Source organism: Nycticebus coucang, chromosome 16 (genome assembly GCF_027406575.1).
Source record: "Nycticebus coucang isolate mNycCou1 chromosome 16, mNycCou1.pri, whole genome shotgun sequence".
Classification (NCBI taxonomy): domain Eukaryota; kingdom Metazoa; phylum Chordata; class Mammalia; order Primates; family Lorisidae; genus Nycticebus; species Nycticebus coucang.
The window spans coordinates 79,047,070-79,060,736 of NC_069795.1; the positions used below are offsets into that span (position 1 = coordinate 79,047,070).

At 39.3% G+C, this 13,667-nt stretch overlaps 1 protein-coding gene across 5 annotated transcripts in view; it reads left to right on the forward strand.

Moving 5' to 3' along the window:
- ATP13A3 (ATPase 13A3) overlaps positions 1 to 13,667 on the forward strand; it is a 107,342-nt gene that overhangs the window by 24,282 nt on the left and 69,393 nt on the right. For all 5 annotated transcript variants that reach the window (XM_053565156.1, XM_053565160.1, XM_053565157.1 and 2 more), the window contains 2 exons: positions 10,793 to 10,890; positions 13,356 to 13,529. In XM_053565156.1, the coding sequence (XP_053421131.1) occupies positions 10,840 to 10,890; positions 13,356 to 13,529 (225 nt within the window). In that variant the 5' untranslated portion in view covers positions 10,793 to 10,839. The remainder of the gene's footprint in view (positions 1 to 10,792; positions 10,891 to 13,355; positions 13,530 to 13,667) is intronic.

Below are 13,667 nucleotides of genomic sequence, written 5' to 3' on the forward strand. Positions count from 1 at the left end.
TAAATTATCTTAGTATTATAACTTTGGTAAAACTTGGGTAAGTCTTAAGAATTTTGCTTTAAAAGGTAACTAAATTTTAGGGAAGTTATACTTGTAAAGACAGTAGTGCTATAATATGGTCAAGAATTACATTTATGGAAAAAGATTGCTATAGGCAGCAAACTATATGATAACTCATTGAAAAATAATTAGAATGTTTCTTGCTCTGGTCAGTTTTTAACTGTAGGAGATGATGAAAATTTAGTTAAGTGGAACAAAAGTGAACTCATTCAAGATAATAGGATTTAGGAAAAAGGTTTTAAATAGTTAAAAGTGCATGGGCTTAATGAAACACTGAATTTTAATGGCATTTCCTTTTGTAAAATTATAAAACATGCTTATTTGCTGGTATGTCCTGCATGTAAAAATTAGGATTTACAAACGTGAATAGAACATCTGTGTTTCTAGGCAGTGGAAACAAGATTCAAAAACCAGTAACAAAAGTAAGGTAAATTAAGAGTTTATGGATAATGCCTAGTTCACAGTAGAATGAGTTAGTGGATTTGGGACTCTTAGAGGCAGAATGCTCAGATTTTATGGTTTTTTTTTTGTACCAGAAATGAACGTCTTCTGAAAATTTTCTTCTATCTAAAGCAGTGGTTCTCAACCTTTTTAATGCTGCGACCCTCATGCAGTTCCTCATGTTGTGATGACCCCCAACCAAAAAATTATTTTTGTTGCTACTTCATGTATGCAGAAATATGTGTTTTTCAAAAATACGTATTTTCTGGTGATCTTAGGCGACCCCTGTGAAAGGGTCTTTCGACCCCCAAAGGGGTTGTGACCCACAGGTTGAGAACTGCTGATCTAAAAGCTTCAGATTGTTGACTTTTATTTTATTTTTTTGCATGCATTTATTTATTTAATTCTGAGATCTCGCTATGTTGCTCAGGCTGGACTCTGAACTTCTGGGCTCTAGTGTGTGCCAGTGCACCTGGTTATTTTGTTTATTTTTTTAAAACTTTCTACTACGACAATTTCTACATATTAAAAAAGAGAAAGATTTGCACCCATTCACTTAGCTTTTTATAATTTTTTTTTTTTTGTGGTTTTTGGCCGGGGCTGGGTTTGAACCTGCCACCTCTGGCATATGGGACCCGTGCCCTACTTCTTGAGCCACAGGCGCCACCCCTCACTTAGCTTTTTAACTCAGTTTTAGCTGTTAACAAACAGCTCGTGTCCATTACTTAACCAAAAAACATGGGTTTTTTTTTTTTTTTTTTTTGAGACAGAGTTTCAAGCTGTCACCCTGGGTAGAGTGGCATGGTGTCATAGCTTACAGCAACCTCCAATTCTCGAACTCAAGCAATCCTTTTGCTTCGGTTTTTCTATTTTTAGTGGAGACGGGGTCTTGCTTTGCTCAGGCTGGTCTCGAACTCCTGAGCTCAAGCATTCCACCCTCCTCAGCCTCCCAGAGTGCTAGGATTAAGATGTGAGCCACAATACCCCGCCAAAGATGGGGATTTTTTTTTTTTTGAGACAGAGTCTCAGTTTGTAACCCTTGGTGGAGTAGTGTGGTGTCATAGCTCACAGCAACCTCAGACTCCTGGGCTCAAGCAGTTCTCTTGCTTCAGCCTCCCAAGTAGCTGGACTACAGGTTCCTGCCACAATGCCCGGCTATTTTTAGAGAGGGGGGTCTTGCTCTAGCTCAGGCTGGTCTCCAACTCGTGAGCTCAGGCAATCTGCCAGCCTTGGCCTCCCAGAGTGCTAGGAGCACAAGCATGAGCCCCACAGTGCCCGGCCTTAAAATTTTTTTTATTTGGAAGTAACTTAAAACCTACAAAAAAGTTGGCGTATTGGTGTGAGGTTATTTAAGTTCCTTGATTGGCCTTCTGATACTTGCAGAATCTGTGGTGATGCTAGTCCTGATATTGGTAATTTGCATCTCTCCCCTCCTCGTTTTCTTTCTTTTTGATGAGTCTAGCAAGAAATTATGAATTTTACTGATTTTGAAAACCAGCTTTTAGTTTCGCTGTTTTTTTTTTCTTCTCTATTCTGTTTCTTTTTATTTTATTTCAGTGATTTCTTCTCTGAACTTCTTTTTTTTTTTTTTTTTGAGACAGAGCCTCAAGCTGTCACCCTGGGTAGAGTGCTGTGGCATCACAGCTCACAGCAACCTCAAAATCCTGGGCTCAAGCGATTCTCCTGCCTCCACCTCCCAAGTAGCTGGGACTACAGGTGCCCGCCACAACATCTGGCTATTTTTTGTTGCAGCCATCATTGTTGTTTGGCGGGCCCGAGCTGGATTTCAACCCGCCAGCTTAGGTGTATGTGGCTGGTGCCTTAGCCGCTTGAGCCACAGGTGCCAAGCCACTTCTCTGAACTTCTTAACCCTCTGATGGTTACCCTATTTCCCTTAGTGGTTACTCTGGGAGTAAATTGCTGTTTATTCTTTACTTTTCTTAAGGTGGAAGCTAAGGTTATGTATGACCTTTCCTCTCTTGGGTACTGGAAGTTAGCGCCGCATATTTTCTTCTAAGTACTGTTTTCGTGACATCCCATAAATTTCAGCCGTGTACACCAATAGACCCAGCTACTGGGGAGGCTGAGGCAAGAGGATTGCTTAAGCTTAAGAGTTTGAGGTGCATGGGCGGCGCCTGTGGCTCAGTGAGTAGGGCGCTGGCCCCATATGCCGAGGGTGGTGGGTTCAAACCCAGCCCCAGCCAAACTGCAACAACAAAAAAATAGCCAGGCGTTGTGGTGGGCGCCTGTGGTCCCAGCTGCTCGGGAGGCTGAGGCAAGAGAGTCGCGTGAGTCCAGGAGTTGGAGGTTGCTGTGAGCCGAGTGACGCCATGGCACTCTACAGAGGGCGGTACAGTGAGACTCTTGTCTCTACAAAAAAAAAAAAAAAAAAAAAAAAAGAGTTTGAGGTGCAGTGAGCTATGAAATGCCACAGCACTCTACCTAGGGCAATAGAGTGAGACTCTGTCTCAAAATTAAGTAATTAAATAATTTTTATTCAGTTCAGAATACTTTGTTTTCCACTTTGATTTCTTTGACGCTTACGCATTTTAGAAGTGTGTAATTTAGTTTCCTAATGTTTAGGGCTTTTCTACTTACCTTTCTGTTACTAATTTCTAATTTAATTTCATTGTGTTCAAATGTTCTTTTTGAATATTTTTTGTCTGAGAATGTATTCTTTCTTGGTAAATGCTCTGTGTACTTACTAAAAGAATATATATTCTGCTATAGTTGGCGTCTTTTATAAATGCGAATTAGGTTCACTTGGTTGTTATCGTATCTTCCATGTTCTGTTTTTGTAATTCACTTGTCTATCATTATTATTATTATTACTATTAGAGATAGTCTCACTCTGTTGCCCAGGCTATCTTGTCATGGCTTCAGCCTAGTTCACAGCAACTCTAAACTCCTGGGTTCAAGCAGTCTGCCTCTTGAGTAGCTAATACTACAAGTAAACATCACCATACCCAGCTAATTTTTTTTTTATTATTTTTAGTAGAGATAGGTTCTCAATTTATTTCATTTGGTCTCAAACTTCTGAGGTCAAGTGATGGTCTCAACTCAGCCTCCCATAGTGCCAGGATTATAGGTGTGAACCATGTGCCCGGCCTCCCATTTATTACTTAATTACTTAATTTTGAGACAAGAGTCTCACTCTATTGCCCTAGGTAGAGTGCTGTGACATTTTGTAGCTCACTGCACCTCAAACTCTTAAGCTTAAGCAATCCTTTTCCTCAGCCTCCCCAGTAGCTGGGACTATTGGTATGCACCTGCACCTGGTTGATTTTTCTATTTTTAGTAGAGACCTCATCTCTTGCTGAGCCTGGTCTCAAACTCCTGACTTAAAGTAGTCCTCTTGCTGTTGCCTTCCAGAGTGCTAGGATTACAGATAGGAGCCACCGTGACTAGCCTCAATTATAGAGAGAGGAAATTTGAAGTACAATTGGTAACAATTCTGAATTTCTTTTTATTTCTTTTCAATTTTAAGTTTTGCTTTCATGTATTTTTAAGATCTGAGTACATACTTAGTTATTTTATCTTCATAATTTAACCCCTTTATCACTGTGAAATGACTTTGTAGTCATTTCAGTTTTATTTTGAATCGTGTTATATGTTATGTCTTCTTTTTGCTTTTAGTTTACTTATGCCGTTATATTTAAAATACATTTCTTGGCTGGGCATGGTGACTAATGCCTATAATCCTAGCACTCTGGGAGGCTGAGGTGGGAGGATCCTGAGCTCAGGAATTCGAGACCACCCTGAGCAAGTGGTCCTGTCCCTACTAAAAATAGAAAAATTGGCCAGATGCAGTGGCTCATGCCTGTAATCCTAGCATTTGGGAGGCCAGGGTGGATTGCCTGAGCCCATGAGTTCAAGACCAGCATGAGCCAGAGTGAGACCTTCTCTCTAAAAATAGTCGGGCATTGTGGGCGGGGCCTGTAGTCCCAGCTACTCAGAAGGCTGAGGCAAGAGAATCACTTTAGCCCAAGAGTATGAGGTTGCTGTGAGCTATGATGCTACAACACTCTATCGAGGGTGAGAAAGTGAGACTCTGTCTCAAGATAAAATCAAAATTGAAAAGGGACACTGTGGCAGAGGCCTATAGTTCCAGCTATTTGGGAGGCTGAGGCAGGAGGACGGCTTGAGCTTACGAGTTAGAGGTTGCTGTAAGCTAGCCTGATTCCACAGTGCTTTAGCCTGAGCAGCAGAGTGAAACTGTCTCAAAAATAAAGAAAAAGCATTTTTTGTTGGTAACATATCATTAGATTATACTTTTTAAAAATACAGTCACAATCTGTGTCTTTCATTTGCTGCATTTAGATGATTTGTATTGAATGTGATTATTGATATTCTTAGGTTTAAATCTACTGTCTTGCTACTTGTTTTCTGTTTGTCTTATTGCTTCTTTATTTCCCTTTTTCTACTTTGTTTTGGCTCTTAGATCATTTGAGTACTTTTTATGATTTTGTTTGATAACCTTTGTTGGGTTTTTAGCAATGAATGAATCTTTGATTTTCGAAGTTAGAGTTTATAATATACATCTTATCTTTATCTTCAAGTGACATAAAATCACTTTGTGTTTTTTTTTTTTTTTTTCTTTTGAGGCAGAGTCTCACTATGTCACTCGTGGTAGAGTGCTATGGTGTCTCTGCAGCTCACAGCAACCTCAAACTATTGGGCTTAAGTTGTTCTCTTGCCTCAGCCTTCCGAGGAGTTGGGACTACAGGTGCCTGCCACAACGCCCGGCTATTTTTTCTGTTGTAATTGTCATTGTTGTTTGGCAGGTCCAGGCTGGGTTTGAACCCACCAACTCTGGTGTATGTGGTTGGCGCCCTAGCCGCTGAGCTACAGGCTCCAAGCCCACTTTGTGTATTGAATAAGAACTTTACAGTTGTACATTTAGTTTCTCTCTGTTCTTTGTGCTATTGTCATGTATATTTATCTATATAGTGACTAATTCTGGTGCTTTTCATTCCTTCCAGGATATCCATATTTCTGTCTATGACTTTTTTTCACACTTGAAGGACTATTTTTTTTTTTTTTTAAGACAGAGTCTCACTGTGTTGCCATTGGTAGAGTGCTGTGTATCACAGCTCACAGCAACCTCAAACTCTTAGGCTTGAGCGATTCTCTTGCCTTAGCCTCCCAAGTAGCTGGGACTACAGGTGCCGACCACAAGGCCTGTCTATTTTTTGTTGTTGTTGTTACAGTTGTCATTGTTGTTTAGCTGGCCCGGGGCCAGGTTCGAACCCGCCACTTTGGGTGTATGTGGCTGGCACCCTATCCACTGAGCTATAGGCACCACCCTTGACTTTATTTTTTTTGAGTATTCGTTTGTGTGAAGAATTTTTTTCTGAAAAAATTCTGTATGTTTATACACACACACACAAACTTTTTTTTTTTTGAGACAGCACCTCACTGAGTGCCATGGTCTCAGCCTAATTCACTCAAACTACTAGGTTCAGGGGATCCTTCTGCCTTGATCTCCTGAGTAGCTGGTCTTACAGTTATCCACCACAATGCTGAGCTAATTTTTCTTCTTTTTTTTTTTTTATTTTTAAGTGGTAGAGATGGGTTTCTCTCTCATTCAGACAGGTCTTGAACTCCTGAGCTGAAAGGATCCTCTGACGTTGGCCTCCCAGAGTGCTAGGCATGAGCCATCATGCCTGGTACAAAAAGGTCTTGTGGGGCGGCGCCTGTGGCTCAAGGAGTAGGGCGCCGGTCCTATATGCTGGAGGTGGCGGGTTCAAACCTAGCCCCGGCCAAAAACCAAAAAAAAAAAAAAAAGTCTTTTGGAAGATATTTTTAGTGGGTATGGAATTCTTCAAGTTTCTTTCTCTCAGTACTTCAAAAGTGTTGCCCCCTGTCTTTTCATTGCAACTGGATTGCAGTGATGGTTGTACAACTCTAAATTTACTAAAACTATTGGATTGCACATTTATAGTTGGTGAATTTTATGGCCTTTTCACTTGCATTGTTTTTGCCAAGAACTCTAGTATTCTTCTTGTCTATCTTCATTTTTATTAATATGTCTTTTTTTCTCTGGCTAATTTTAAAATTTGTTTCATTGCTTTTTTGAGCAGTTTGGTGACATGACTTTGTGTAATTTCTTGATGTTTCTTTGGTTAGTATTAGTTGAACTTCTTGGATCTGAGGGCTTATAACTTTCATCTAAGGTGGATAATTTTGGCCATTATATTATCATATATTTTGGTTCCTTCTTCCACTGCTCTTACCTGTGTTTTAGAGTGTTTGATACTCTTGACATCTCATAGCTTACTGATACTGCTGGAATTTTTTTTTTTAATGTTTTTCTTCTCTTTTTTCTGAATAGGTTCTAATACTTTGTCAAGTTTATTGATTTTTCTTCTAGAATATCTTATTTCCTATTAATCCCACCTATTTAATTTTTCATCCCAGACATTGTATTTTTTGTCTAAGTTCAATTGATTTCTAAAAAATATTTTTCATGTCTACTTAACATGTTTAATCCTACTACTTGGCTTTTTGAATAAAGGGAATACAGTTACAATAGTTATTTTAAAGTCTTTGTCTACCAGTTCTGGATCCTTTTTTGTGGATTGAATTTCTCATTTTGGATTGTACTATATTGTCTTGATTTTTTCGTGACTCTTAAGGTTTTTTTTTTTTTTCTTTTTTTTAATAGAAAAAGTCTCACTATTGTCACTCTGGGCAGAATGCCATGGCATCATAGCTCACAGCAACCTCAAACTCTTGGGCTTAAGCCGTTCTCTTACCTCAGCCTCCCAAGGAGCTGGGACTACAGGCCCCCGCCACAACACTGGCTTTTTTTTTGTTGTAGTTGTCATTGTTGTTTTGCTGGCCCCGGGCCTGTTTCAAACCCGCCAGCCTTGGTGCCTGTGGCCAGCGCCTTAACCACTGTGCTATGGGTGCTGAGCCATGACTCTTAAGTTTTAAATGGATGTCAGACATTGTGGCTTATTGAGTACTGAATAGTTTGTATTGTAATAAATATTGTGAGCTGTTAGGCAATTAACTTGGAAACAATTTTATTCTTTCAGGTCTTTCTTTAAAGCTTTGTTAGATAAGACCAGAGCTGTTTTGCTTGGGACTAATTTTAGCCCGTTATTGAATGAAAAACTTTCTGAATACTGTCTCTGATTACCTGCAAATAATGGAGTCTTCCACCTGGTTGGTGGAAATGGGTACTATTTCCAGCTGGGTGAGCCTGTGTGGTTTTCTTCTCTTAATCATTTTGCATGGTTCATTCCTTGGCCTTTTGTAATTTCTTGACAGATTAAGTACTGATCATAACTCAGCTGAATATTTGAGAACTCAGCTGAATATTTGAGAGGGCCTGTGTCTTGGTGTAATTTTAATTTCTCTGTAGTTTTCTCCTCTAGTGATCTGACCTGCAAACCGAGTTGCTTTGGTATCTCTGTAGATTCCCAGCTTTCCTCTTCCTAATTCAGGAAACTGCTGGGCTTCCTCTGCATTCCCTGTCTTCCCTTTTTTGTGTTCTGTAAAGTATTTTCAGTTAGTAAACTGGGACAATTTGTAAAGCTCACCTAATTTGCTTCCTATCTCCCAGTTACCAGTTTTGTTTGTTATCTGCTGTCCACTGCGTTGAAAACCATCATATGTATATTTTGTCTGTTTTGTTGTTTTAGGCAGGTGGGCAAGTATGGTCTCTGTTATTTCAACTTGATTGAAAGCAGAAGTCTCCATATAAGAATTTGAAATAGTTCCTTCAAATTCTTATCGTAGTTCCTAAAACATATTTTAGGTGGTAGTGATAGGAAATGATGATCAGAATTGGTTATCAAAAAGGAACCCAGTGAATCTTGAGTGATGATCCCAAGATTCATTCTAGAGCCTAAGAAGGAATCATAGACTAAAGGTTAAGAACCCCCGACTAGTTAAGTAAGTGTTCTTTAGTGGGAACAGTATTAGAGCAGAGTGCCTTTGCCTTACTTACCCTTTGAGGGTAGGCATGTGCAGGATTAAACTATACCTTAAACATTTGCTCAGAAATGCTACTGGTTTCTACAGGGAGAGACGTTGGGCTTGCTTATTCCCTCCATATTCTACAGCAGCAGGCACCTGCCACCTAAAGTTATATCAATTTGATTAATTATTATTACCGTAGTAGAATATCTCTCTGGCTTTAGGACTGTAACACTGCCCTAGATGGAGAAGAACCTGTTAGAAGGGTTTTCTGTGGTAATGTGGCTTGTTTTAGAAAAGTTGGACCTGATACCTTTAAGGCTTCTTCTTTTCTACAGTGGTACTGAGTTCATCAGTACTTTTATTGGTTATTATGTTGATGACACATGCATAAAAACATCAGGTGGTTTCAACAGATTACTTTAAAATTCTGCATTTGGCTCTTTATTTTATGTAAAAATAGATAGCTGTTGGTCCCTTGGCACAAACTTTTTATCATGTCATGAGTGTTTACTATGTGTCAAGCCTGTTGTGCACTGGTTAGGGGTATGGAATGTGAAACAAGGGAGGTAATATTCCCAATATGTCCTGCACTGTCTAAATCAGTGGTTCTCAAACTGTTTAGGCTCAAACCATTTAATATCTTAAAAAATGGGGGGCAACTAGAGACCTTCTATTTATGTGGATTATATCTGTTGATACTATGTGATGAGTTTAAACTGATAATTTATTTATTTGTTTACTTATTTAATTTATTTTCTGCTACAGAGTCTCATTCTGTCGTCCTGGGTACAGCACCATGGTGTCATCATAGCTCACAGCAACCTCAAACTCTTAGGCTTAAGCTCAGTGGCTAAGGTGCCAGATACATAACACCAGAGCTGGCGAGTTTGAATCCAGCCTGGGCCAACTACAACCAAAAAATAGCCGGGCATTGTGGCAGGTGCCTGTAGTCCCAGCTACTTGGGAGCCTGAGGCAAGAGAATCTCTTAAGCCCAAGAGTTTGAGGTTGCTGTGAGCTGTGATGCGACAGCACTCTACCAAGGGCAACAGTGAAAATCTGCTTCAAAAAAAAAAACAAAAAGGAAAAAAATTAAAAGAGATAAATTAAATAAAATAAAAAATACCTGGGTCTCTAAAAGGAACAGGTATTGTAGTGAGCACCCATAGTCCCAGCTACTTGGGAGGCTGAGGCAAGAGGATTGCTTGAGCCCAAGAGTTTGCGGTTGCTATGAGCTGTGACTCCACAGTACTCTACTGAGGGCAACAAAGTGAGACTCTGTCTCAAAAAAAGAAAAAATCGTTGAGAAAACTGGCATTGTTTTACATGTTACATTTTATTGTATAAAATGTGAGTGTCTAATATTTGAAATACAGAAAACAAGAAAAAATAACACCAGTGAGCTTGGTGAACTTTCTCTCTGAGTAAGCCTCATGGGTTGTCAGAAACAATCAGCAGTTTGCCTTGTAGGCTCAGAACCAGAATGGTCAGTTGTGCACTCTCCAATAGGAATACTCCTACTATAGCAATTGGCTCTTGGCCAGGGATTACCATTCAAGTAATAGGTACTCAGTAAGTGTATTTGTTGCCTGATTAACTTAATCTCTACCAGTTTTGGGTTGGTTTAACTGTTGGTATTACACTCCTGTACTGTATACTTCAAGGAATAAATATGAGTTGTGTGAAGTATGTTTAGCTCAAGATGTTAAACTAGGCTACTTCCCTGAATCTCGGGTATGAAAAAGAAAGATGCTGTTTGTAGTTCTTCTCAGAGTTTAAATTGTTCTGTATCAATGATGTTACTACTGTAAATTAATTGATATGCCAAGTTTTATGCTAAAAACATGGGTTTGTAACTGGCAAACCATGAAAATGTCATTAGCAATAATTAGCACTTTAGTGACTACTTAAATTATCAATTAAAATTTGATAACTCTGTTACAAGATATCAAGTGTTTATCATTATTCTGGAAGAATTCAAATTTAATCAAAATATTAAAATTTTGATAGCATAGTAGACATATTGATAGGATGAAGTCATATAGTCTTCTAAGGTATACAATAAAAGATAGAAAATAAGTTTGTTAACATTTGTTTCTTTTTTTTTAAAGAAACAGTCTTACTTTGTTGCCTTCAGTAGAGTGCTGTGGTGTCACAGCTCATAGCAACCTCCAATTCATGGGCTTAGCCGATTCTCTTGTCTCAGCCTCCGGGGTAGCTGGGACTACAAGTGCTCACCTGTTTTTTTGTTGCAGTTTGGCCAGGGCTGGGTTTGAACCCACCACTCTCATGTACAGGGCTGGCACTCTACTCACTGAGCCAGAGTCGCCTCCCTAACACTTGCTTCTTTTCTTTCCTTAGTTATTGTCAACTGTTCTGAAGCTCAAGACCTGTAAACCACTGTAGATATGGACAAAGAGGAAAGGAAGACTATCAACCAGGGTCAAGAAGATGAAATGGTAAGCAGCTTTTGTTGTTTATTGAGAAGTATGAAGTATTTATTTCTGCAGCTTACTATTCCAGGGAGTAGAAGAGTACAATTACAAAATACCCCAGCTAACTCAGTGACCTTTTCTCAGCCTGAAGTTTTTGGATTGGGATTATGTAATATCTCTATTTCTTGTTTTAGTAAAAGTTTTTTTTTCACATGTGGACTCCTAAAATTTAGGGCCAGTATGTTTTTGCAGTTGATGATTTTTAAGAGGTTATGTTAGCTAATAATTAAATATAATCCCAAATAAAAATTTGTTTGTCATTTATACAAAATTCCAAAAATCAGCATAATTAATTCTTCGCTTTTTGTGAGAGGGGAGCCAGAGATATGTCACGTAAAATCTAAGATGTCCTGTGAAATGTAAAGTCAGATAATCAAGGAATAAATTTTTTTTTTTTTTTTTTTCAGTTTTTGGCCGGGGCCGGGTTTGAACCCACCACTTCCGGTATATGGGGCTGGCGCCGTACTCCTTGAGCCACAGGTCCCACCCCCAAGGAATAAATTTTTAGTATAAGTATGTCCTGTATTTTGCATGGAACAAATAAATTATTAGTTTATTTGATTTTTTTTTTTTTTTTTTTTTTTTGGAGACAGAGCCTCAAGCTGTCGCCCTGGGTAGAGTGCTGTGGCATCACAGCTCACAGCAACCACCAACTCCTGGGCTCAAGTGATTCTCCTGCCTTTGCCTCCCAAGCAGCTGGGACTACAGGCGCCTGCTACAACGCCCGGCTATTTTTTTTTGGTTGCAGCTGTCATTGTTTGGCAGGCCCGTGCTGGATTCGAACTTGCCAGCTCAGGTGTATGTGGCTGGCGCCTTAGCTGCTTGAGCCACAGGCGCCAAGCCAGTTTATTTGAAATTTAATTTAACTAGGCTCCCAAATTTTCATTTTTAAAATTTGGCAATGATTGTTGGGGCGAGGGGGAAGGTAACTTGAAAAATTTAAAGTAATTTTGGTCACTGGGTCAAGTTCATCAATCACAGTGATATTATTAGCAAATCACTTAGAAAAAAAGTTAAAATCTGTCTCATCTAAATGAAGTGTGACATGGCTCGGCACACGTAGCTCAGTAAGTAGGGCGCCAGCCACATACACCGAAGCTGGCAGTGTCAAGCCGGACCTGGGCCTGCTAAACAATGACAACTGAAACAAAAAAATAGTTGGGTGTTGTGGTGGACGCCTGTAGTCCCAGCAACTTGGGAGGCTGAGGCAAGAGAATCACTTAAGCCTAAGAGTTGCTGTGAGTTGTGACACCACGGTACTCTATTGAGGGTGGCATAGTGAGACTCTGTCTCAAAAAATAAATAAAATAAAATAAATAAATAAATACAGCATGATATTCTATAGCCTGGAACAGAAAGAAGACATTAATGAAAAAACTGGTGAAATCCTAAGACTGAATTTAGTTAATAGCAATGTAGTAATGTTAACTGTCTGAAGTTGACAACTATACCAAAATTTTAACAGTAGGGGAGACTAGACAAAGGATATACAGGTACTCTGTAATATTTTTGCACCTTTACTATAAGCCTAAGAAATAATTATTTAAAAAAAAAACCCTACCTCTAGCCGGGTGTTGTGGCGGGCGCCTGTAGTTCCAGCTACTCAGGAGGCTGAGGCGAGAGAATCGCTTAAGCCCAGGAGTTTGAGGTTGCTGTGAGCTGTGTGATGCCATGGCACTCTACCGAGGGCCATAAAGTGAGACTCTGTCTCTACAAAAAAAAAAAAACCCTACCTCATTACAAAATAAATGCCAGAAGAATTTAAAAAGTATGTAAAAATGAAATTTTAAAAGTTCTAGGGCGGCGCCTGTGGCTCATTGAGTAGGGCACCTGCCCCATATACCGAGGGTGGCAGGTTCAAACCCACCTTGGCCAAACTGCAATAAAAAAAATAGCCAGGCATTGTGGTCCTGGCTACTCGGGAGGCTGAGGCAAGAGAATCACCTAAGCCCAAGAGCGGGAGGTTGCTGTGATGCCACCGGTACTCTGAGGATGATAAAGTCTGTCTCTAAAAAAAAAAAAGTTCTGCCTTGGTGTGTGTCACACTTTATGGGGGCAAGACATGATTGCAAGAGGGACTTTACCTAACAATTGCAATCAGTGTAACCTGGCTTATTGTACCCTCAATGAATCCCCAACAATAAAAAAAATAAAAATAAAAATAAATAACCAGGCCAAAAAAAAAAAAAAAGTTCTAGGAAAATGTACTAAATATGATATACTGTGTCAGTGGAAAAGAACTAAGCATAATATTAAATATAAAACTATAAAACATAACTTTGACAATGAAGTAAAAAAAATTTAAAGGTAAATTATAGATTGGAAAAATATTTACAGCGTATGTGACAAGACAATAGTAATCACCTAGAACTTTGGAATTTATCTGCTTTGTCATTTGATAATTAATCATGTGATCACTGTCCATTCAGGAGATTTATGGCTACAATTTGAGTCGATGGAAGCTTGCCGTAGTTTCATTAGGAGTGATCTGCACTGGTGGGTTTCTCCTCCTCCTTCTCTATTGGATGCCCGAGTGGCGGGTGAAAGCAACCTGTATTAGAGCTGCAGTTAAAGACTGTGAAGTGGTGCTGCTGAGGACTACTGTAAGTCCATATATTTACTTGTAACTGGTCATTTGGAGAGCAGAACATCTTTGTGAATACTTTGTTCAGAATAACGTATGGAGGGGGAACATTGCTGTCAGGATATAATGCAAGTGCCAATTTTTGCATTTTGAAAAT